Source organism: Emys orbicularis, chromosome 1 (assembly GCF_028017835.1).
Source record: "Emys orbicularis isolate rEmyOrb1 chromosome 1, rEmyOrb1.hap1, whole genome shotgun sequence".
Lineage (NCBI taxonomy): Eukaryota > Metazoa > Chordata > Testudines > Emydidae > Emys > Emys orbicularis.
In genome coordinates this window covers 215,392,864-215,418,276 of record NC_088683.1, presented here as the reverse complement: position 1 = coordinate 215,418,276, position 25,413 = coordinate 215,392,864, and the positions used below count along the sequence as shown (strand labels likewise).

At 42.3% G+C, this 25,413-nt stretch overlaps 1 protein-coding gene across 1 annotated transcript in view; it reads right to left on the bottom strand.

Annotated features, from left to right (window-relative positions):
- Positions 1-243: 243 nt before the first annotated feature.
- The window catches only part of RPGR (retinitis pigmentosa GTPase regulator), a 62,734-nt gene continuing 37,564 nt past the window's right edge, over positions 244-25,413 (bottom strand). Inside the window, exons 8-14 of the mRNA XM_065423271.1 lie at positions 23,209-23,364; positions 22,527-22,651; positions 21,181-21,363; positions 11,136-11,322; positions 10,184-10,293; positions 3,288-3,353; positions 244-699 (exon numbers count right to left, since the gene is read on the bottom strand). Coding sequence (XP_065279343.1) covers positions 244-699; positions 3,288-3,353; positions 10,184-10,293; positions 11,136-11,322; positions 21,181-21,363; positions 22,527-22,651; positions 23,209-23,364 — 1,283 coding nt within the window. The remainder of the gene's footprint in view (positions 700-3,287; positions 3,354-10,183; positions 10,294-11,135; positions 11,323-21,180; positions 21,364-22,526; positions 22,652-23,208; positions 23,365-25,413) is intronic.

Below are 25,413 nucleotides of genomic sequence, written 5' to 3'. Positions count from 1 at the left end.
ATGAAAGTGATTTCACCAGAATTTATATCTGATAATTTGGTCTGATAAAGATCACCAAACTCTTAATGTTTTCTGTAGCCCTTTAGGAAACTGGCACTTGGTGTTAGTATAATACATTTATTGTGACCATTTAAAAAAAAAAAAAAATCACTTTTAAAAAAAAGGATTATAGCTAAATAAACTTGGGATGGCACAATAATATCCTGAATGAATCTGTTTGAAGTAAATCTCCAGCATCTTGTACTATTTTAGCGTCAAATAATGAGGTAGCACATTGTTCCAAAATTGTTCTGAATTGTGTAATCCATTCACTACATGTTGTTTTGTCTTTACTTTCTGTTTAGAGCTTTGTACAGCACTTCCTTTCTTCTCCTGCTTTTTTTTATTATGTTTCTGCAGATGCTTATTTTCTTTTATTTTTTCTCCAACATTCTCTTCTTCCTCGCCTTCTTCCCCCTCATCTTCATAGTCTCCCTCCCCGTCCTCCCTCTCATCTTCCCCCTCCTCCTCCTCCTTCTTCTCTTCTTCATTTTCCCCCTCCCCCTCTTCTTCTCCCTCTTCTTCATCCTCCCCTTCTTCTTCATCTTCATCCTCCCCCTGTTCTTCCCCCTCTTCTTCATCCCCCTCTTCTTCATCTTCATCCTCCCCCTCTTCTTCTCCCTCATCTTCATCCTCCCCCTCATCTTCCCCCTCTTCATCCTCCCCCTCATCTTCCCCCTCTTCATCCTCCTCTTCCTCCCCCTCTTCTTCTCCCTCATCTTCATCCTCCCCCTCATCTTCCCCCTCTTCTTCCTCCCCCTCTTCTTCATCCTCCCCTTCCTCCCCCTCTTCTTCCCATTCCACTTCCCTCTCTTCTTCATCCTCCTTCTCTGCCTCTTCTTCCTCCTCTCCCTCCCCTTCACCTCCCTCTTCCTCCCTTTCACTGTCTTCATCCTCTTCCTCTTCATCCTCCTCTCCACCCTCACTCTCAGCCTCCACTTCTGTGTCTTCACTCTGCTCCTCCTCACATTTACCCTCCTTTCCTCCTTCTACCGTCTCTTCATCTTTCTTCTCCACTTCTCCCTTGCTCACTGTTTCTTCCTCTTTAAAATTACCCTTTTGACTTCTCTCTTCTGTGCCTCTTCTGTGATGATTCTCTTCAGCCTTTGCCTTTCTCTCATGATCATCTTCCGTTTCATACTGCGATTCAGCTTTTTCACTTTCTTCTCCATTACCTTTCTCCTCTTCATCTCCATCTCTTACTACTGAGGTATTATCATCATCATCTTTTCTAACCTCATTTTCATCTTCCTCCTCTCCAGATTCTACTTCACTATTAGTTTTTTCATCCTGGTTCTCCTTTTCACTTTCACCCTCTTTCATTCCCATTTCACTTTCTTCACTCTTCTCTGCCTGATTAAATTTTTCATTCTTAGCATCTCGCTGTGGGGCCTCATCAGGTTTATCATCAAACCTCTTCACTTTTGTTTCCTCTTCACTCAGGCTTTTTATATTGGTCTCTTCTGCACTCTCTCTTTGTTTATTTGCATCTTGCTCTTCTTCTGTCTCAGTATCTCTTTCTTCTAAATCATTCACATTTTCTACTGCTTCTGTTTGCTTCTGTTTTCCTGTGTCTTTATAACGATCCTTGTGCATTTTTCTCCTCTGACGTACATATTTTGCAAAATCATTACTACTTTCCTCACTTGAAGATGATGACACAGATACTGCTATTTGTTTAATGAATCTCTCCTTTTTCTTAAGTCCTCTCTGTTCTTCATTACTTTCTTCCCCTCTGACATATATTTCTCCATATTTGTCAGATGTCCTAACTTCGTCCACTGCAGCTTTACTTTCTTGTTTAACAGGTTTTGGGTTTTGTGCAGTTACTGAAATGGTCACTGGTTTGTTACTGGCTGCAGCAGGCAGTAGATCTGTTTTAGGGGGGTGCTTAGATTTAATAGCTTTTTTTAACTTTTCAGTGGAAAAAAATAATTCTTTAGTCTTATTACTGGAAAGACCGTAAGATGTGTCTTGTTTTCTAGGTTTAAGATTTTCTGCATAGTCTTTCTTCCTTTTCACTAATTTGAGTTGATGTTTAACAGTTTGCTGAACATCAGACTTCAGTTTGCTAATAGTGTGTGCCTGTTCTAGTTTATCTTTTATATGCTTTTTATTAGCCTTAATTTTCCCCACAAAGGCATCATAATCACTGCATTCTAGATCTGAACCATTTCCAAGAGACACTGAATTTAAAGACTGCTTTTGCAAAGAACCATCAGTTGATTTTGAACCCTTCTGCATGAAATTAAGATCAGTCTTTCTCAACCCACCCTTACCATCACTTTTCAGTGTCACATTTTTATTGTTCTTCTATTCCACATGAGAAGCAGAAAATTAAAAAGAAAGAAGGAAAGCATTAAGAACAAATTAAATGAGAACAAATGGAAAAGACTATAGACACATCTGAATAAGAAAAGATGTGTTTGATAGAACTAAAAAAATGGCATAAAATACGGAATATTCCAAATAAAATTAATTTAAATAATACATAACTATTTAAAGAATGAAACACTTATTGAGTAGGTTAAATACACTCTCCCGATTCTGGGATCAGTGTATTTACTATTGATCTAAAGCTACTTTGTCTTTTTTTGGGTTAAATTTAAAATTTTCTTTTTATATACTCCATTTATCAATCATATTTTGTGTAATCAATTTTGAAATACAAGATTATGAGCCGATATTAATGTACCCCTAATATCAAAATTCTGTTATCACTTTAAAATTAATACAGGATGGTAAGACAGAAGTCTCAAATTTATAATGGGATAAAAGTATTATTGCCCAGTGAATGATTACATTTTACTGTAAAATTACATCCAGCATTTTGTAAACATGGTTACTTTACATATATTTTGACCTGGATTTTAATCCAAATATTCTAGTATCAGCAATCAGGTAAATGGCAAGTTATCATTACTGTACGTTACAAAATGTATAATGTAAGTTACAGTATACTGCCCCTTCAATTACAGTAATATTATAATGTCTCATCTCAAACTGCTCCAAGCAGACAGACCCCTGCATCTGCACAGAGCCCCAGTGATTTCCTTGTAAACTCAGGGATCTACCCAGTGGAGCCGTTTGCAGCATCCAGGCCTAAAAGTTTTATGTAGGAAGAAGTCTATAGAAATTGAGGTTTACTTTATGAGAATTAGGAGCAAAAAAGAGAAAGGAAAGAAAGAGGATGCCCTATGAAAAGAGTTATACATTTTCTACATTTCAAACATGATTAATTACAGTACCTTTTGTTTTTGAACTGGTGATAATTTTAAGGACTGGTCACTGGGATTCAATCTCATCATATGTGTCTGAAAAGAATGGGGATACAAATTAAAGAATGAAATGTAAGCTAATTAATAAACATGAGTTAAATAAGAATGATACCTTATTTACATTTAATAGGTTTCATCAGAGGATCTAAAAATATTTCCCAAACATAAAGCCTGTCAATTAAATTGTAATTGAAACTGCTGTGAAGAAATGTATTCTATTGTTCAATTATGTAAATTAAATTCTTCAGACCATTTAAAAATAATAATCTACAAGATGACATTTAAGAGGTCTCCAGTATATTCACACTGGGCTCATTCAAGTGATTTTAGGATTGAGGGGACACCTTTTTGTATTTTTTTTTTTTTTAAAGGGTGCCTAAAGTTAGGCTTCCAAATCAGTGGCTTAATTTTAAATGTCTTGAGCACCCCACAGCTCCCACTGTTTGTCACTGTGAATTCCTGGATGCTAAGCATATTTGAAAATTCAGGCCACCAACGTATGTGCCTAGATATAGATTTAGGAGCCTAATTTCAGACACACACTTTTTAAAGTCTTGGCCAGGAAACATTCAAGTCCTATACATCTAAGAAACTACAGAATAGGATATTAATTTCGCTATAATTCAAAATTCTAATGCAGCTAAAAGAAGAGCAAAGATTGATCTATGGGAGCTTATACCACCACACTGTCTTGCAGACAGTAGTAAGATAGCACTTTCTGAGATAAGAAAAAAGAATAATAAAATAATAATAATAAATTAATAATAAAAAAGGCGTGAGGAAATGCCAGGCAGCAACATCTGCGTTTTGCTAAAGAACTGTTGAGACTAACAAGGATCTGAGGAAACAGTTGAGTCAGGAAAAGACCTGTTTTCATTTAAGATGAAAGCTGCAATTTCAACTGTGATGTTTTACTAAATTAACCCCCACATTTATTTGATTTCCAAGAGTCACGATGCAGTTTTGAGAACACCACAGAGGGGAAACTGAGGCAGTGTCAGGGTCCAAAACAGCTACAGCATGGTATCATGAAATACGTGAACATCTTAATACCACTACGCACACAGCTTGAGGAAAAAGACTGTCAAATTACCATTTTTAGCAAACAGTTCAATTCCGCTTTTAATGAAACAACAGTTCGCCATTCTGTAACCATCTACAAGTACACTTTGAAGCCACCTTCCATGCATCACAGAGTTCTGACTACTACCGTAGTGCCTTTTCACTTAAATATGAAAGGGGGGGGGGGATCCTCAGTTTCTCCCATGGTCACAATCAATTCTCTTTTAGAAAGAAAATCTGTCACCACTGCAACAAGATCAATCGCCAACTGAATGGCAGTAACTAACACCTAATCTCATGATCAGAACCATGTACAGAACTGCTGATTTTCCCCTAGACCAACAACATTTTAGTTTCTAAGAGAGTTTTTTAAAAATATAAATACCCACATATCCCGTCTACTAACACCATCAAAAAAACACCACCAAGGCTTTTCATGCCTTTGGGGCCTACAAAAAACAGTCATTGCTGCCATTTATAATTGGAGTAGCTGTGCTGTAAACAGGTAATTTCGCACGAGGAAGAATAATCACTTCTATTTCCATCTTGATACATTTTCCTGAAACAGACATCTTTTCAAACAGCTATTTAAAAATATATTTCTACTACTTCTATATCGGTCTATTAACAGAAAGGCACTTCTGAATTTGTTCATAACCCAGTATACAAAAAAACAAAAACACAAAACACAAAAAAAAGTGAAAATATGCCTGGCATACAGACAGTACATGATGAATGCAAGATATTAAAAACAGATTTCTTCATATGTTAGTAAATTCTTCAAGAACTATTTTAATTTGTATATTTGGCAATTTTTACACCAAATATGTATGGAGTATTTTCACCATTCTTTTACAAATGTGATATATTTCAGGGAAGTTTTTTGTTTCATTTTTAAAAAAAATAAATCTCTCTCTCTCATTCCATTGCTACTATATCTAATTTGCTTTTACAGAAGAAATTCCCAAAATATTATCTGTGGATCACTTTTGGGAACATTTTTTATTTTATTTTTTAAATATCATTTACATACAAAAAAGAAAAAATGACACGTTTTTAAAAAATGTAAATGATTAAATTAGCAAGGAACTCTGGCCAAACTAATAATGGCTCCTGCAAAGCACTGCATCAACCAAAGCACATTTGGGAACATAGATACATTATGTTCACTAAGGCACCAATTCAGCACAGCACTTAAACACGTGCTTAAGTCCCACTGAAGTAAAAACACTACACTATTGCCTCTCCATAATGCTGATCTGGATTCACCAGATCCTAAACAATGGATGGGACTGGGACATGCTCTAGCATGCCTGGATAGGATAGGCAAAGATATGTAGGTGATACATTAAACATTGTTTAAAACCCCCCCAAAAAATATTATGGCAAGATGTTTTAGGGTTGTGAAATACTCAAATGCTCCATATTTGGGATCCTTTCTTTAGTCTCCCCTCCACCTGTATCAAAAAAGCTGTGCCAGGAGCGCGCGCGCACACACACACACACACACACACACACACACACACACACACACACACACAAGCTGTAGCCTTGAACAATGGCAGCATGAAACACTCACTGTGTGATGAGAATTAGTGGTACACAAAATATTTTATACCAATACCACTTGAACAAACTTTTTGTAATAAAAATATCCAAATATTTTCAATGATGAAATGAGAGATCAGCACATTTCAAGCATCTCTATAGTAGTCCTCAGGATTAAGGGACTTCATATGAAAAACCAAGACTGTCCTGGTAAAACAGGGATGGTTAGGTGTCTTGAAAAGGTGGGAGTGTTTGAACAAGAAGAATGACGAGCTGACTATAAAACAGTTTCTTCCTGTCATCAGGGTCACAAAATTTTTCAGATACACCTCTACCCCGATATAACGCTGTCCTCGGGAGCCAAAAAATCTTACCGCATTATAGGTGAAACCGCATTATATCGAACTTGCTTTGATCCGCCGGAGTGCACAGCCCCGCCCCCCCGGAGCACTGCTTTACCGCGTTATATCCGAATTCATGTTATATCAGGTCGCGTTATATCCGGGTAGAGGTGTATATGCAAAAGCAACAGCCTTACGGGCGCTGTGATGGGGTGCCTACCCCACAGGGGCATAGAAGGGGTTAACCAGGCCCCGCCCTGTACGGAGCAATGGAGGTGTCCTCCGAGTGGCCCAGAGAGGCTGCATGAAGCACAGCCAATCAGGGAGGAGTTGCCGGGAGCAACCAATCCAGGCCTGGCAGGCTCAGATAAAAAGGAGCTGCAGGACAGAATAGGGGCAGTTGTTGCTGGGAGCCCAGGGAGTAAGGACTGCATCCCTGGAAGGCTGAGAGAACTGTAAGCACCTTGGACAGAGCAGTGGCTGGCTACTGGGACTGAGCAGCTGAGTGCCCTGACATGAGGGCGAAGGAAGTGCTGGGGCCATGGGGAAATTGACCAGGGAAATGGAGCAGCATTGACAGAGGTTACAGAGGAGCAGCAGGAGGCTGCTATTTACCAGGTTCCTGGATTGGGGCCTGGAGTAGCGGACAGGCTTCTGTCCCCCTCACTTGCCACTGGGGAAGTGGCTGGACTGTTGGTCAGAGATCCCCCTCTCCCCACCCCCCAGAAGGGGGAAACCAGGATGGTGACACGGCCGGAGGGCTGAGTCATAAAGAAGACGCTGCGGTTCTGGAAGCTGAGAGAAGCGCCATAGGCAGGAGCAGAGACAGAGTGCTGGTGTGCAGACTGCAGACCTGGGCGTTGGACTCAAGCTAATCCCCAGCACAACCAGGAGGCGGCACCAGTCTGGTGATGAAGGCTGCACCCCATTACAGGCATTCAGTCACCCCTGAGATAAGGGGATGGTGCAGAGGACTAAGCGCTGGGTGAAGAATTGTATGGGAAGTTGACCCTGAGGAAAGGGAACTGAAGAGACTATATAGCACGGTCATCCTGACACAAGGGAAGAGTGTGGCGCAGTGCAGCACAGACACCACTGAGGTGAGTGCGGGGGAGAGAAAAGACTACGGAGTAGCCCTGGGTAGAGGCACTCTGCAGAGAGCAGCAAAATCCTCCCAGACTGGACCCCACACTTGTCTATCCCCTTCGTTGGGGGTGGCAAGCAGCAAGGGCGGATCCAGGCCCTGCTGATGCACGTTTGAAAATCAGCAAAGACTGTGGGAGGCAAACCAGTACCTGCAGGAGTAGTTGCTAGGTATTATGGTGCAGCAGCAGTACTTATTTAGGTGCCGGAGGGAGAAGAACAGGAAAGACCATAAGGGCTGGGAACAGAGGGCAAGACCCAAGGCCTGGAGGCCAGAAGCCCAGCCAAAGTTATGTCTGTTGCCAGAGAGGACACCTACACAGGTAGTGCCCCTATGTTGTTGGGGTCCACTAGGCATAGCTACCAGGTAACTCGGGAGAGCGGAAGACCAAAGTGTCGATGAAACTCTCTTGCTCTGGGTCTATCTGAACCCCCAAACTCCATCTTGTGAACTCTCACCTACTTCTGTGTTTACTGCTTTACATGCTCTGTAGTAGGCTGAAGCAGAAATGTATTGGTCAGCGTTTCTAGCAGATGGCTGCAGTTTCACTCACACTAGCAGAAATAATAGAGATAAGGAGCAGGGGTAGTTAGTTTGCAGATGTCTAATTCAAGGTCGCAGAGACTGGGAAAGTTTTCTCACAAGCTTATTGTAACAGTTGTCTGGAAGGGAGGGGTGAGGGGGAACAGCCAGACAAAGAGATGTATGCAAACAGTTTGGGGTATAAAAGGTAAAAGTTATTTGTATTTGTTGCACTGGATTTGAGACATGCTGGTCTCCTAGTGCCATTTCAGAGCTCTGAGATAAACTTGGCTTGCTTTCTCCCCTCGGTGTCTTTACTGGTGCCAAGCACACCGGGCGACGGACCTTTGATGTCCCCTCGAGCGGCCAACAATGTGAGTTGTAATGAAGAAGGTCCCCAGGAAATGAGATTGGCAAGGATGCCCAAAAGAGGCCCACTTGCTAAGAGAGTAGGTAGGGGCCCCCTCTGTTTTTCATGTGGGGAGTTGGGGCACTTTGAAAGAAAGTGCCCTCATAGGGAGAAGAGGAATGGCCCAGAGAGGGGTAAGGTTGCCAGGAAGGGGGGACAGGAAGCCCATGCTTGGAGTACAGAGACAGTGGGGGGAACCACATGAAAGGGTAGAGGGTTCCACCCACACACTTGGTAGAGTGTAAGAAAGAGCTAACTGACAAAGACTGAGACAGAAAGATGTAGGGGTGAACCTAGAGGTGTAGCAGGCTACTGTGGGGACCCAGACCCTGGGGGAAAAGGGACTGGGGAACCCTCAGGGGCAGGTGAAGGAGCTGAGTGAGAAATTGGATGCAGCCGAGGAAGCCCTGCAAATAGCAGAGGGGAACTTATAGTTCCAGAGAGACCAGGCCTGGTATGTGAAAGAGGAGAAGGAAAATGTGTGTTTCCTGCTGAAAGGCATAGAGCAGGAGAAGGATGACCTATGAGCCCAGCTGAGGCAGATGCAGGACTGGAGACATCCATACCCGCCGAGGGTTGCAAGCTTGAGGGGAAGGGTATATGATGGGATGCCTTCCCCACACAGGCACAGAAGGGGTTAATCAGGGCCGCCACGGATGGAGCAATGGAGGTGAGTCCTCTGAGCAGCCCGGAGAGGCTGTGTGAAGCACAGCCAATCGGAGGAGTTGCTAGAAGCAACCATATTGGGCCCAGCAGGCTCAGATAAAAACAGAGTAGGGGCAGTTGCTGCTGGGAGCCCAGGGAGTAAGGACTGCATCCCTTACTGGAGGGCTGAGAGAACTGTAAGCACCTTGGACAGAGTAGTGACTGGTTCCTGGTGCCCTGAGGTGAGGGTGAAGAAGGTACTGGGGCCATGGGGAAATTGACTAGGGAAATAGAGCAGCATCGACAGAGGTTACAGAGGAGCAGCAGGAGTCTGCTATTTACAGGGACCCTGGGTTGGGGCCCGGAGTAGTGAGCGGGCCTGGGGAAGTGGCTGGACTGTTGGACAGAGATACCCAACTCTCTTCCCCCCCCCCCCCCCCCGAAGGGGGAAACCTGGATAATGATACGGCCGGAGAGCTGAGTTGCAAAGAGGACGCTGCAGGTCTGGAAGCTAAGAGAGGAGCCATAGGCCTGGGTGGGGATGTGGGTGTTGGCCTTGAGCTAATCCCCAGTATGACCAGGAGGAGGCGGCAGTCTGGCTATGAGGGCCACGCCCTGTGACAGGCTCCTATGATGAATCAATTAGGAAACAAAGACAAAGCAAGAGGTGCACATACAAACATCAGTGAGTATGGTTAGCACTACCAACCTTCAACCTTTGCAACTAAGATGGCTAGTACATTTTAGCAGGACTCTGTGCAGTTCTTGCTTAGATGAGAATAAAGTTCATGCTACCATTTTATTTTTTGTTTTTATCTACTTCTTCTCTCTCTTTCTTGAATGAATGGTATCTGGTTTAAACACAATTATAATTTGGATTGTGATTATTAATATTCAAGAAACAAATACCAATTGTCCATCCCGGGAGACATGAAAGGTCCTATTCTCTGAGGAGGAAAACCAAAGACGTGGAGTCCACTAACTCAAACATGCCAAGGACATAAAGGGATTGTGGTCCTTGTAGTAACAGATGCCCCAGACTGGGGTCTGTGCTGGCATAAAGGGAGCCCCTAGAACTTGGGGGTACCCAAGGTATGGTGACTAATTTTATTACAGCCATATCACAAAAAATGTTACTGCTATGTTTTCCCTCAAAATGATTGCTAAGCCACAATTTTAGTAGTGAGTATTTTACCATATTTAGAACATCAGTTGTGTTTCCAAGGCTTCTGTCATCACTTTCCTTATCTGAATCTTCCTCTGTGGTACTTTCTTCAAGTTTATCTTTTTCCTGCTTCCGATCCTCTTAAAAATAAAACATATAAACAATAAGTACAATAAATTGGAGCAGGTGATATATAGCAAGCCAAACATCACCCTTATGTGGTAGGGAAGTATTATCATCCTTACACAGATGGTGCCTTAGCTCCCTGACATGCCCCATCCCCTAACCCCAGGTGGCAGCTCCTCCACATTAGTTTAGGTTAAGACCAGAATGAAGTCTAGCAGACCAATGCATCCCAGGGCATTGCAAGTCTCAGCTCATTTTTGCAGATTTTCAATGCAAAAGAGTCACCTGGAGCAAAGTTCCTTTTGGGTGAGCCTTTTAGTAATATTGTACTTTTTAATTTCCAAGGAAGAAACAGTCTTGTGGTTAAGGTACAGAATTGGGAAAGACCCAGGTTTTCTTCCTAATTCTGCCACGGACATTTATAGCGTCTTGGACAAGTCACTTAATCACTCTGTGCAGCAGTTTCCTTATTTATAAAATGAGGATAACAATTACCTACTTCACAGGGCTGTTGTGAGGCTAAACTCATGTATGTTTGAGGTCTTTAGATAGCAGGAACTATAGGTAAACAATAGCAGTTGTTTTTTCTTTCAATTAACCCTCCCTGCGAAATCCTTAAACATCTTTTCCACAAAAGGGCTGGGGAGGAACAGATTCCCCAGCACTACTTTCCAGCCTTTGTTTTTGTGCTCTCTCAGAGTCTGGCCAGCAAACACTGGGTTGAGACCCAGGTGTAGTGCTCAGTCGCAAGTTATGAAAGTCCTCAATCTTCAAATGAGTGGTTCTCTCACATAAGTACAAACAGTATATATCTAGCGCTTGGAAGACAGCAACGAACAGAAACATTATGTTTCACCTGTTTTACAGTCCACAGTAGATTCAATCGCTTTATTTGTATTCACTTCCGTTACAGCAGGATGGTTTGTTGTGAGTAAACTGAGTGGGACAGTGTTGCTGGCAGCACGTAAAGAAGTTTTTAGGGAGCCTTCTCCCAACGGAGGTAACGTTCGCACCATTCGACAAAACTGTTCTGGAGATTTTTCCTTAAAAAAATTTTTTTTAAGAAAGTGTTGAGAACATTCTGAGACTGATAAGAGAAAATCACCTTCTCATACTTTAATTACAGTATTTGCTAGAGGAAAATACTGTAATTAAGTATGATAAAAGCTGTTTGTACTCTTCAATTATTTACAGTCCTAAAAAAATTGATAGGTATATTAAGCTGATGCTTTCCACACAACAGTCAAATAATTGTTCGATATCTTAAAATAAGCAACAATAAAAAAGAGCTTCCATTATGATTTTAAAAGAATGAGAGTTTATTTAATCCACAATTTAGGTACATAGAATATTTTCCCTTTATTTTGTATTTATCTACATTCTGTAGAATGGAAACTGGATTTCAAAATTCAAAGGTATCAAAAGGGCACAATGGCCTTCAAGGGATATATCTTTTTAATATTAAACTAACGGTAATTTGAACAGGTCAAAATTCAAAAGTTTGCACATTTCTACACTCATTTCAAATGTAAGAATCTGTAGAAATATTATAGTATGTTTCATTACATGATACATAGTAATAGCATCAGAGCTTAGCATAAACAAAGCTTGGAAGCTGGTTTCTGAAGAAAAATGGGCTTGTGTGATTTCCTGTTTCTTCATGATGTATAAAAAAGGCATGAAAAGTTTCTCCTCCCCAATGCTAAAGTCATCCCCTTTTTCTTTTCCTGGTTTTTACATTATAAATTCAAATGTTCTCTACACTGTTTCTCCCCACCCCCCATAAGATACTATGGACAACTGGAGAACTGGTGGTTTTATGACACCACAGATATCAAGGAAGCAAAACCTTATTACTTAAGAGGAAGTAATTTTTATTCAGGTTAACAAAACAAAAACCAAACACCAATTTAACTCACACATTAGATAAACAGACAAGAAATCTCCTAATTTACTTCTCAGGGGCCTCCAAAGGAAGCCCCTGGAAAAACATGGAAGGTGAGATTCAACATTCCTGATATCTCTAAAGAGAGGAACAAAAAGCAGCAGGCTCTTACACATTGTTAAATTTCAGGCCTCTACAGATCATAAAAAAGCAAAACAGGGCAATTACCCATTTTTTCCCCATCATCAAGTAAGAAGAGGTTACTCATCTTGTGCAGTAACTGGAGTTCTTCCAGATGTGTGTCACTGTGGGTGCTCCACGTCAGGTGTGCCTGCACCCTGCACCTTTGACTGGAGATTTTGGTTGCAATGCCTGTTCAGCCTGCACATGCATCCTACACATCCTTCTGCCCCACATTCAGGCTATACGGGGCTGCAAAAGTGAATCACCCTCAGTTCCTTCTCTACCATAAAGTCCCACCAGGGAGACGCCAAAGCAGAAGGGAAGGAGGGCAGCTAGTGGAGCACTTACAGGGACACACATCTCAAAGAACTCCAGTTACTACATAGGGTGAATAACCTCTCCTCCTTCAATTAGTGTTCCTGTGAATGCTCCACTTCAGGTGACTCCCAAGCAGCACCCCGTAAGGAGGCGGGAGATTAAGAGCAGAGGAAAGAACTGCATTGTCTACTGCAGCATCTGATCTTGCAGCAGGAACGAAGGCATAATGGTTAGAAAAAGCATGAACAAAGGACTATGTTGATGCTCTACAGATCTCTGCAACTGGTATGACTTTAAGTAAGGCTACAGATTCTATATAGTGCTCTTATGGAATGTGCTATCACTCTCGAAGGAGGCTGAACCTGAGTTTGGTTGTAACAGACCTTAATACAGCCAGAGATCCACTTTGATAACGTTCTGTTTGAAAATTACCGATGCCCTGTTTCTGTCCGCAATGGATACAAACAATCTAGATCTAAACAGCCTGGTCCTAGCTAGATAAAAGGCTAATACCCTCCTAACATTTAGGATATAGAATATAGCTTCCTGACTCTGATGTGGGGGGGGGGGGGGGAGATAAATAGTTTAATATGAAATTCTGATGACACCTTTGGTAAAAATCTTGGAAGGGGCCACAGCACACTTTGTCTCTGGTGAATACCATAAATGGGGAGTCTGCCATTAAAGCCCTCAATTCTCCAACCCTGAAGGCAGACATGATGGCCACCAGAAAAGCTATCTTAATTGATAAATTTAATAAAGAACACACAGCTAGTGGCTCAAAAGGATGTTTCATGAGGCAATTAAGAACTAGGTTCAGGTCCCACCTGGGACTAATATCTCTGATTTGAGGGGAGAGATCCGATAGACCTCTTAGGAATCTTGCCATGATTGGGTGAGTGAAGACCAAAAAAAATCCTTATGGATAAAGTGAATTGAAGCTAAGTGGACCCTAATGGAATTCACAGAAAATCCTGATGTTTTCGATTCCAACAGGTAATCCAATACCATGGGAAGAGAACAGTGAGTCCTTAATGTTACACCAAAGATGATATTTTCATTTCAGGAGGTAAGTATTTCTTGTAGATTTTTTTCTACTATCTAATACAGTGCTCCTCACTATTTTTGAAGTGGGGGCTACTTTGGCAAAAAACCTTCAATGTGAGAGCCACATCAACTACTAAATTAACATATTGCTTCCTATTCCTTAATGATGTAATGTTACAGAGCCACTCGTGTAACTAAAACAAAGTCTATTTGTACAATAAAACGATACTCCTTTTATAAAATAATAACCAGGAAAATATATGGAATTAAAAAGGCACCTATGCGAGTAAACTTTTTAAGAGCAGAATAATGCAAAACTTACTTTAAAAACTGGATGAGTGAAAGTGTGCCTGTTCCTCCTTGACTTTGTTTATGCAGTATTTGTAATCTGTCATCGCAATCCTAGTAAGGCAGTGCAAATGTTCGTTGGTCAATTTATTCCTCTGTTTTCTTTTCACCCCTCTGGCTGCGGGGTGGGGCTGGGGATAAGGGGTTCATGGTGCAGGAGGGGGCTCAGGGCTGGGGCAGAGGGTTGGGGGTCTGAGGGCTCTGGCTGGGGGTACGGGCTCTGAGGGGGGCCGGGGATGAGGCGTTTGAGGCGCAGGTAGGCTGCCCCGGGGCTAGGGCTAGAGGAATCCCCCCAGCCCTCTCCCTGCTGACAGCAGCTAGCTCCGGGGAAGGGGCCTCTCTCCCCCCTGCCGGCAGGCAGCCCGGAGCTCTGGGAAAGGGGCCCCTCTCTCCACTCTGGCAGCAGGGAGCTCCGGGGCCGGGGGAGAGGCCCACAGCAGCCCTGCAAGCCCCAACTTGATCCCCTCCCCAGTTCCTGCCCAGCCTCACCTCTCTCCTCTCCAGGTCCCTGCTGCATGGCCCTTTAGAGCTGCTGCATGGCTATTTATAGCCTGCTGCGCAGCCGTGCAGCTTAGAGGAATTTAGCAAGCCACACTTAGGATCGATGGGAGTCACCACTGGCTCACAGGCCTTGCAATGAAGAACACTGATCTAATAAAACGTGTTGTACTTCTGATGAACAGGATATCTCTACTTCAGAAAACCTTTGAGGAACCATACTTGGAGCCTCAGAATCTGCAGGTTGGGGTGAAGTGTTTAACTGGCATGCTGAGTCAGCAGATGAGAACTGACTGGAAGATGCTATGGAGCACCAGAGTTGAGTCTAATTAGACAGGGATCCAAAACTTGTTTGAATAACGCTGGTGCAAGCACTATTAACCTGGCCTGATCTTGTGTGACCTTGTTGAGAACCTTCAACAACAACAGTGTCTGTGGATAAGCGTAGAGAAGATCCCTTGTCCATTAAATGAAAAAAGTGTCTCCTATGGGCTGGGGACTGAGACCCCTCTGGAGCAATACTTGATGCATTTTGCATTGGCTGCTGTTGCAAACAGGTGAGCCTCTGGGAACCCTCAAGCTATGAATACTGTGTCAAGGACTCAAGAGTCCAGTTATCAATCGTAATTTAGAAAGAAATCTCTGCTGAGGTCATCTGCCATGGTATTCTGAATACCAGGGAGGAAAGAAACTGCAATGACTATCTGGTTGGCTATGCACCAATGCCAGAGTTTTGATCACTTCAGCACAGAGATGGGGAATGTGCTCCTCCCTGACAGTTGATATAGTACATGTATTTCACATTGTCTGTCATTATCGTTACTGACTTGACTCTGATTAGAAGTGTAAAGCATCGGCCAGCAATTCTGACCACTCTCAATTACAGACAATTGATGAGGAGAAGCTGCTCTTGTAGTGAGCATTTGCCTTGTATCTTCTGAGGTCCCAGATGTATCCCCCTACCCAACCCTGAATCATCTGACATTATCATTATGGTAGGAGGGTACTGTGCAGGTTTTGGTCAGGTCCTTCAACCAGTTGAATGACCATAGAACCCACTGGAGAACAGACACTAATCTTCCCTTAATGTGCTTGCTTGATTTGTAAGCCATTCAAAGCCATCCAGGGAGACTTCGGAAATGTAATCTGGCATGTTGCACTACAAAGACGCAAACTGATGTGTGCCCCAGCAGTTGATGACAATCTCTTACTGTTACTTGAGGACTGCCATGAATCCTTGAGATAAGCCTCAGTGCAAGATATCTGCTGGAAGAGACGCATGTTCTGCCTGTCACTGCATCCAGGCAAGCTCCTATGATATCTAGATACTGTACTGGAGTCAAAACAGACTTAGAGGTTGAGTTGAAGGCCCAGGCTGTGGAACAGAGAACACGTCATCTTTACAGCCACCAACACTTCCTGATAAGATCTGCCCCAATCAACAAATCGTCCAGATACGGGGAAATTATTATACCCAGACAACGTAGGTGGGTGGCAACTACCACCAGAATTTTTGAGAATACCCTGGAGCAGAAGATAGCCTGAAAGGGAGCATGTGATATTCGTGTTTGTTGTTGATTAGAAAATGAAGAAACCTCTTGTATGAAAGGTGAATAGCGACATGAAAACGTGTCTTGTAGGTCAAGAGTCACAAATCTTGGTTTCCTGGCCAGGGGCTCAGATGATCTATGGTAAGTTGAATTGGGGGCTGGGCATGATCTTTGTGCCCTCTGAGACTTACTAAAACTCTTATTTACAGGCGTATAAATCAGGATCTCAGCATGGCTTTCGAGTCCTTTAAAATGTGGAAAGATGTATCCATTGAGTCTGCAAAGAGCTTGTGAATATCAAAGGGAAGGTCCTCAGAGGTACTCTGGACCTCTCTTGGGAAGCTTTACAACAGCTGCAGCCCAAGACGCTTTTCTCAGACTGTGCTGCAGTATCTGAAGCATCCAAGGAGACCTGGAGCAATGTCTTTGCCAGGAGCTGACCCTCTTGAATAATGACCTTAAATTGGTCACAATGTTTCTCTGGCAGATGATCAATAAAGGAATTAAATTTGTTGTAATTCAAATAGGCATACTTCGCCATGAGCACCTGATGGTTCACTATTCTAAAATGAAGTGTGGCTGAAGATTTATGGCCAAAAAGATAGCGCTTCTTGTGGTCCTTGCTGTATGGGGTGGACTTTGAGATATATTGTTTACCCCATTCATTAACAGACTTCACTACCAGAGAATTTGGCACTAGGTGAGAAAATAGAAATTATGATTTCCTGGAAGGGACATAATACTTTTTAATCCACCTTCTTGCAGATAAGCAGTGCGGTAGCTGGGGTTTGCCAAACGGTCTTAGCAGGTTCCATAAGAGCTTTGTTGACCGGAATGACAATCCTCAAGAATTTTGACATAGGTAAAATATGTAGGAGTTTATGGTGTGACTCCTGAACTGTGTGTCAGCAATTTCATCAGTTCCTGTAACTACCTGAAGTCATCTGCCAGAGAAGATGGTGGAGACATCACAACTTCTTCAGACGATGAGGAGAAAATATTTGTAAGAGGTGTTACCTCCTTGTCTGCCCTTGATTCCAACTCCATAAAGGTTCTCTCCCCTGGCATTCATGGTGCCACAGGTGGTTGGGAATGTACTCTTCTTTGCTTCCTTCGGTGGTGTGATAACTTCATCACAAAACTGTTGACAGAATGTCCATAGCTCCCAACAAGGCCTCTGGTGGGGAGGCATATGGGATAGGTGGAGGCAACCATCTCTCTTCTTGTCACATGGGTGTCCTTTGAGGTCTATCCTCCTCCAATGCCTCAGTGTAGGAGAGGCAGCAATGTGTTCTAGAGTAGACAGGGGAAGCCTGTTCTGAAATTTGAGAGTCCGAGGAGTCCTCTTCAACATATCCAAGGGGGGGAGGAGGGAAAATAACTGTTCTGCTTGTGTTGTAAACGAGGGTGAGTATGATATTCTAGATGATGAATGGGGTCAGTGACCAAGTAAATCTTGATGAGGGTAAACCCCCGATACCAGTTAGCAGAGGAGATTCTGACTCTGAAGATACTAGAAGATCCTTAGAGTATCTAAATTCTATGGCATCAACGACAGGCCCAAGCAAGAACCTGTGGAGGACAGCTTCGGTACTGATGTAGCTGGCACCAAGTGCTTGGCATGGGAATGAGTAGACTCTAATTACACCAGTCAAGCAGTCTTCAGTAGCAAAGACTTCCAAGTGGCCGGTACCAACTGATGTTCAGGGATGAGACTAAAATTCTTCTCGGAAGAGTGTCTATGGCTCTGGGTATGATACCCGAGTTCGGTACTGAGTCTGTCTTTGAGGACTGACTCCTTGAAACGGTCTTCCCAGTCTTTGCAGTACCGGAATCACTTAGACCCTGCATGATTCTCCCCTGGGGACCTGAGGTCTACATAGCCTTCTTGTGCACCACTGACCAAGACTTTCTCAGAGATTTACTCTTTATCTCTTTCTGAATAGAGGCAGATGCCAAGGCTACCTTTGCTGAGGTCTTTGGTGCCATAGATGCAATCAGTGCCATGATACTGCCTCCATCTCTATCGACCTCCAGTGACCAGGATATTGATGCGGATGGGGCACAAGCTGTTCTGGGACATCTATATACAGGGTCGTCTTCCGCCCTGGATCTGAAGCCAGTTTTAAGGCTTGCTCCATCATCAGGAGTTTAAACTTGATCTCCCTATTTTTTCAGGATCTATCATTGAAGGAAGTGCAGATTGTGCACTTACTGGGAATATGAGTATCTCACAAACAACGAAGGCACTGAGAATGCCTGATTGGGACAGCCTCACAGCAACAGAGGCACCTTTTAAATCCTGGGGAACCTGGATTACCCAAGCAAAATAACAAAAAATGACCCCTAAATAGGGAAAGATTTTAGAACAATATATATATATATATATTTTTTTTAAGAGAAAGGAAAAGAAAAAAGGGAACTACAAACACTATAAAATAACTAACTACATACAACGGCCTGGTCTACACTATGAGTTTAGGTTGAATTTAGCAGCGTTAAATCGAATTAACCCTGCACCCGTCCACACAACTAAGCCATTTTTGTCGACATAAAGGGCTCTTAAAATCGATTTCTGTACTCCTCCCCGACGAGGGGAGTAGCACTGAAATCGACATTGCCGGTTTGAATTAGAGTTAGTGTGGACGCAATTCAACGGTATTGGCCTCCGGGAGCTATCCCACAGTGCACCATTGTGACCGCTCTGGATAGCAATCTGAACTCAGATGCACTGGCCAGGTAGACAGGAAAAGCCCCGCGAACTTTTGAATTTCATTTCCTGTTTGCCGACCGTGGAGCGCTGATCAGCACAGGTGACCATCAGCTCCCTAAGAGCTCCAGCATGGACCGTACGGGAGATACTGAATCTGATCTCTGTATGGGGAGATGAATCTGTTCTATCAGAACTCCGTTCCAAAAGACGAAATGCCAAAACATTTGAAAAAATCTCCAAGGCCATGATGGACAGAGGCCACAACAGGGACTCAACACAGTGCTGTGTGAAACTTAAAGAGCTGAGACAAGCGTACCAGAAAGCCAAAGAATCAAATGGACGCTCACTGAGGGAGGGGCGACTGACGACTGTAGCTATCCCACAGTTCCCGCACTCTCCAAAAACCATTTGAATTCTGGGTTGAGCTCCCAATGCCTGAAGGGTGGTTCAGGGTATATGTCGTCAGCTCCCCCCCCGTGAAAGCAAAGGGGAAAAAATCGTTTCTTGCCTTTTTTCACTGTCAACGTATGTCTACTGGATGCTGCTGGCAGACGCGGTGCTGCAGCGCTACACAGCAGCATCTCCTTGCCTTGCCTTGCGGACGGCAGACGGTGCAGTATGACTGGTAACCATCATCGTCGTCCCGTGGGTGCTCCTGGCTGGCCTCGGTGAGGTCAGTCGGGGGTAATGGAGATTCAGTCCTGCCTGGAATATCATGCCATCTGGAGGCTTCTGCCTCAGGCTGCTCTCCCAGGTGGAAACACCGCGCGGTCACACCTACCCCAGCCTACCCCTTGCTCCCGGGGCTCACAATCAGATACTTAGACCTCTACATTTTGCTGCAAATAAAAAAATAAAGCTGCCGTTTAGAACTGTCCCCCAACATACAGATCCTGGGACATTTTGTATTTTACCAGTGTCAACCAAAGGCCCACACACAAATGGAGATTCAGTCCTGCCTGTGCCTCTATCCTAGTGCTTATCACAGATTCCCATTTTCAGCTGTAGGCTGAGCAAGTGCAGAATGGTGGTTCACTCGACTTCGCTGTAAGCCAACCGCCCTCCCGTTCCCTCCCCCACCTTTGCTCTCTGCTTGCAGAGGCAATAAAGTATGTGTTGTTTCAAATTCATGCATTCTTTATTACTTCATCACACAAAAGGGGGGATAACTGCCAAGGTAGCCCGGGAGGGGTGGGGGAGGAGGGAAGCAACGGATGGGGTTGTTGTAGGGGCACCCCCTATAATGGCATGCAGCTCATCATTTCTGCGGGATGTCTGGGGCTCTGACCCGGAGCGGCCGTTTGCCTCTCTGGTCCTTTAGTAGGCTTGCCTGATATTCTAGGCAGGACTGACTCTCCATTAGACAAAACTTAAAGAAGAGAATGACCTGGGGAGTCATTCCCATTTTTGTCCAGGCGCCCCCGACCGACCTCACCGAGGCCGGCCAGGAGCACCCATGACAGCAGCAGACGGTACAGTATGGCTGGTAACCGTCTCTGCCAACTTGCAAAGGCAAGGGGTTGCTGCTGTGTAGCGCTGCAGTACCGCGTCTGTCAGCAGCATCCAGTAGACATACGGTGACAGTGAAAAAAGGCTGAACGGGCTCCATGGTTGCCGTGCTATGGCGTCTGTCCGGGCAATCCAGGGAAAAGGGCGCGAAATGATTGTCTGCCGTTGCTTTCACGGAGGAAGGATTGACTGACGACATTTACCCATAACCACCCGCGGCAAATTTTTGGCCCCATCAGGCATTGGGATCTCAACCCAGAATTCCAATGGGCGGGGGAGACTGCGGGAACTATGGGATAGCTTCGCACAGTGCAACACTCCAGAAGTCGACGCTAGCCTTGGCACATGGATGCACACCGCCGAATTAATGTGCTTAGTGTGGCCGCATGCACTCAACTTTATACAATCGGTTGCCAAAAATCAAATTCTGTAAATTCGGAGTAATCCCGTAGTGTAGACATACCCTAACTAACTAACTGCTGAATAATAAAGAGAACAGGCACACAGTAGACACTGTCTCAGGCTGAAGGCAGTTGAGAAGGAACTGAGGGCAGTTTGTCTGCACAGCCCCATATAGCCTTGCTGCAAGGCACAAGGATGTGTGGGGCACCTGAATAGGCACTGTTACCAAAATCTCCAATTAAAGGTGCAGGGTGCAGGCACACCTGAAGTGGAGCACTCACAGGAACATTACTCAAAGAAGAACCTTGAAATACAAACATTTATTTCAAAGAGGGATATATATCTGGTGAGTGTAAGCTATAAATTTAAATTTTTTAAAAAAGTCTCTTTTTCTGTAAAAAATCATGGAAACTTAATAAATGTCAGAAATAGTTAGCTCTGAATTTACCCTCTCTCTCCGTCGCATTCGAGCCGATAACGTTCTCTGCAAGGTGTTAGTTACTAATGAATCACCACCCAGTTTAGAGATAGTAGCAGCCAAACAGTTTTCACGTAAATCTTCATGTATTTCTTCAGACCCTTTAGGCCTTGGAGTGGCAAAAACTAGCATGTGACAGCCACCACAAGCAACCTACAGTGTAAACACAAAAGGATCTCATTGACCTGCATTCATCTTCTGGACCAAGGACTAAGAAACATGTTAGAAGCTCCAAATGTTTTGCTCCACACTTAGTTACAGACTTCAGTATGTTAGAGTACAAACTGTAATCACTGATGTTTAAAAAATATAATGGATCGAAACTTTTTAAGTACAATATATTGTAAAACAGAATAAAACTAGCCAACTCTCCAGAAGCAAGCAACAAATTCTGCATCAATTTTCAAAAGGAGTTTAGTAAATCATTTTGATGTTAGCCAATATTACATATACACAATGTTACCATCTCTTGCAAACTACCACAAGTCTCATAATATCTGATGTTTTATCTAGAGCCCTAGCCAGTATGGAAGACAAGTTATTACATAAGAATCTCAGCTTTCTTTTAAAAAAAAAGTTTCTATCCCTCATAGTTGTAGAGAAAAGCTTGAAAACATGACCCAAGTGGCATGTTGATGGCCCAAAAAACAGAAGCAAATAAAAAGAATCCAAAATGGGTTTTTTTGTTTTGTTTAATTGATCTTTTGGGGCCTGACTCAGTTTCTGAATGTTTGGAGCTAGCATTACAGCAATTTTCTTCAGTACCAGCAGGAAGACTAAAACAATAACCTAAAAGAACAATATTGCCTCTCTTTTCTCATCATGTTTGGATTAAAAAACGAATACATTTTCATTTTATTAAACTTTTGTAAATAACAATACATTATAAATCATCTTGGATATTAAAGTGATATACACCAGGTGGTTTAGGTCCACACATTGGGATGGAAGGCTATTCCTAAAACTAAAACTACCAAAATGTTAAAAAGTTTTTTGTTTGAAATGTATAGATTCCTTTGAAGTGTTTGCAACCTAAACATTGCCGTGTTGTGGAAGTGCACAACAATCTGAAAGAAAAACGGACTAGTCTATTTTTATGGTCCAAACTGATCACAGAGCGAGAAGTGAAGCAGCAGAATGGGAAGCGGTAAATAAAACAAAACATTTTAACATTCTTTCAGTATTAATCTACAGTATTCATACTATAAGGAAATACTATAAATATGATTTTAAACTGTCAGATTTCCCTTAATAAGGTATGTTTATAAAGTATATGCATTTCAAAGTTTAGGAAAGAGAACAAAGCAAAGCCTTACCAAATAGACTGCAAACGTCAAGAAATTAGAACATAAGGTGGGTATGAATTGATTAGTAAAATTCTCTTCTCCAAGTCCTAACTTGCCATGTCGTCCATCTCCAAAAGTAAACATAAGGCCATTGTCTACATGGAAAAAGAAATACGTAGAAGGTGCATTAAAAGCACATGACAAAATTGTTATAACATAAGAGTAGAATTAAATATATGTTGAAAGCAAGGTATATTTCATTTTCAAAAATCAAATACGAACAAAGATTTGTATGATTTTTAAACTACTGAATATGGTCCAGAAGATAAATACATTTTCAGACAAAAGTATTGACTGGGATTGTTAGTCTAGGTAACCAAAAAATAAAACACTAAGAAAAAATACAATACAACTGTATAGCAAAACTGAGACTCATGCAAGAGTGTCAGGCAGGAGTTTGTGAGGCTACAGCTTTCTTAAGAGGTGGTGTGGTCTACAGGAATAACTATGTACGGAAAGTCAAAAACAGAATTCCTAAACTCCAATCTGGCTCTTCCACTGACCGCTGGATGGCCTTGGGCAGTCACTTAACCTTAAATTAAATCTGCATGTTTGTTCCTCACTGTGCTCATTTTATAATAAAAAAAATCCATATAATAAATGATAATACATTATCATTTTAAGTACATTTCAGAAGTTTCAGCATACATACCTGCTATTACAGCTGTATGATTTTCCCCACATGCAATGTTACATATTTTATGCCTCTTCAGATGTTCCACTGCCTTTGGTACCGAGGTTTCAAAAATAAATGTACCATGTCCAAGTTGCCCATATTGTCCAAGGCCAAAGGTATATACATCTGTTTCTGAAAATTGTACATGGAAAGTAAACAAACAGTTAATTATAATTATAATCTTCCCACTACTAGTAAAACAGAAATCAAATCACACTCCAACCTTATGAAAAAAAGTTTTATGTTTTATCAATTCATGAAGTGTAATCACAATGAAAGAGAAAAATCAAAAGAAACATGAAATGAAAAACCACCCTTCCTCCGAAAGATTTAACTAAACATATAGAAAATAAACTGGTACGAGCTGCTACATATTTTGTTTCATGGCGTATTTGCAAAATAAGCTATTGACTAAATGCACATGTGAAAATAAGCCAATGAAAATTATACAATGTTATATATTACAGCTGAGATCAACACAAGCCCACAATTATTAAAAAAATTCATTATGTATATTTTCCTCTTCAATAGCCTACTCTTGAACTTCCTGACACATATAAAAATCTATTATGTATGATGATCCAAATCTTTGCAGGTCTGGTATTGCTGAAATATTAAAAACACTGACAATGTTGTGATTGCAATGTATCTGGAAACTCCAGGCTTAATTTTCCTCTTCATATTCATTATCCATACAACCACCAGCAGGTGTCAGGAACATTTGCTTTTAGAACGTTTCTGTCTGTTCAAGAATCAAGGTCATTCAGATGGCAAGGTTACATTCAGCAGCTAAATAAAAGCATTTAAAAACAGTTTTATGTTTGCATATGTTGAAAATATCTGATGATTTTTTTAAGTGGAAGTAAAGGAGCCACACATCTCGCTACCAAAAGAAAGAGAGAACTCAAGACTTCTGAATGGAAGTGAATATGTCTGAATGTACATTGTACTCCCACAGGAAATCAAACTTAAGTAGAAGTCACACTGTACACCAGCAGGGCGAGTAGGTGCTCCTCCCACTTGTGGGGTAAAAGCCAGACTGCAGCACCAGGGCAGGAATGTCTCCTACCCATGGAGGTAGACGCCACGCCATAGCACCAGAAGCAGGAGAAGCACAAGCTCCTCCCACCCCTGGGGAGGATGCCAGGCCGTCACAACAGCCATCTACGTACAGTAACTGAACGCTTTTTTGCTGCATTCTCTGAGGAGCAATAAACTGGTAGCACATTTAAACACAAATCACATATTACATTTACTCCAGCGCTATCTCCCAACCACTCTCCCACCTTTATCTTGTCTCTCTTGTGGGAGAAGAAGAGGGATGGGAAGAAAATAGAAGTGGAGCAGACCCAGCATTACTAGCCCAACATATTCATTGACTTTAATTGCAACTTCAGGTCAACAAAGAATACAGTAACACAAAGCTGCAAAAAAAAAAAAAAAAAAGTATTTCTGCTTACAGGGTATCTTTTCCCCTCATCGCTCTTTTAAAACAGTTTTAAGGGTCACTTCTGCAAAATCAAAAGACCATGAAATATAAAGAGTGAGACTTTTTTTTAAGTATGCAGAATATTTTGTAAAATTATCTTCCTACTAAATTTAATATTAAAGCTCCCTCTGCTGGAAGATTCAGTGCTAGGAAAAATATCCAGAAAGGGATTGCTAACAAGTAAAGTAAAATAAGAAATCAGAAAGATCCCTTAATTCCAATTAATGGAAGAATAACTGATAGATACCTAGACTTCCCAGCTACGAATACAGATTGTTCTTGAAGCAGATACTTTCTTTAGCCAGAACTGAAGTCTCGCCCTCAATTTGGCAAATGGATTTCCCAGGATGCATGATGCCATAAATTCTAATAGCCTTAGGAACATTCAAATATGTCTTGAAATTTCTCTGGAGACAAATAGACCTTTGTCATCCTTGCTCTGATGAACATAATGAGTTTAAGTGAAGTTGGATGTTTATCATATTGTTTGCTAAGTCTAAACCAAGGTATGGAACATACTCTTGTCTAAGGCAATTTAAGCCTCTATGAACATCTGTGCTTTCAGTAGTCAGTTGCCATGGAATGAGAAAAAAAGAATGCACTGCTTTCTCAAGTGAGTTGCCACCACAGCAAGGCATTTGCTAAAGACCAAGGATGCAAAAGAAAAATCAAATACAGGTAATGATCCTCTC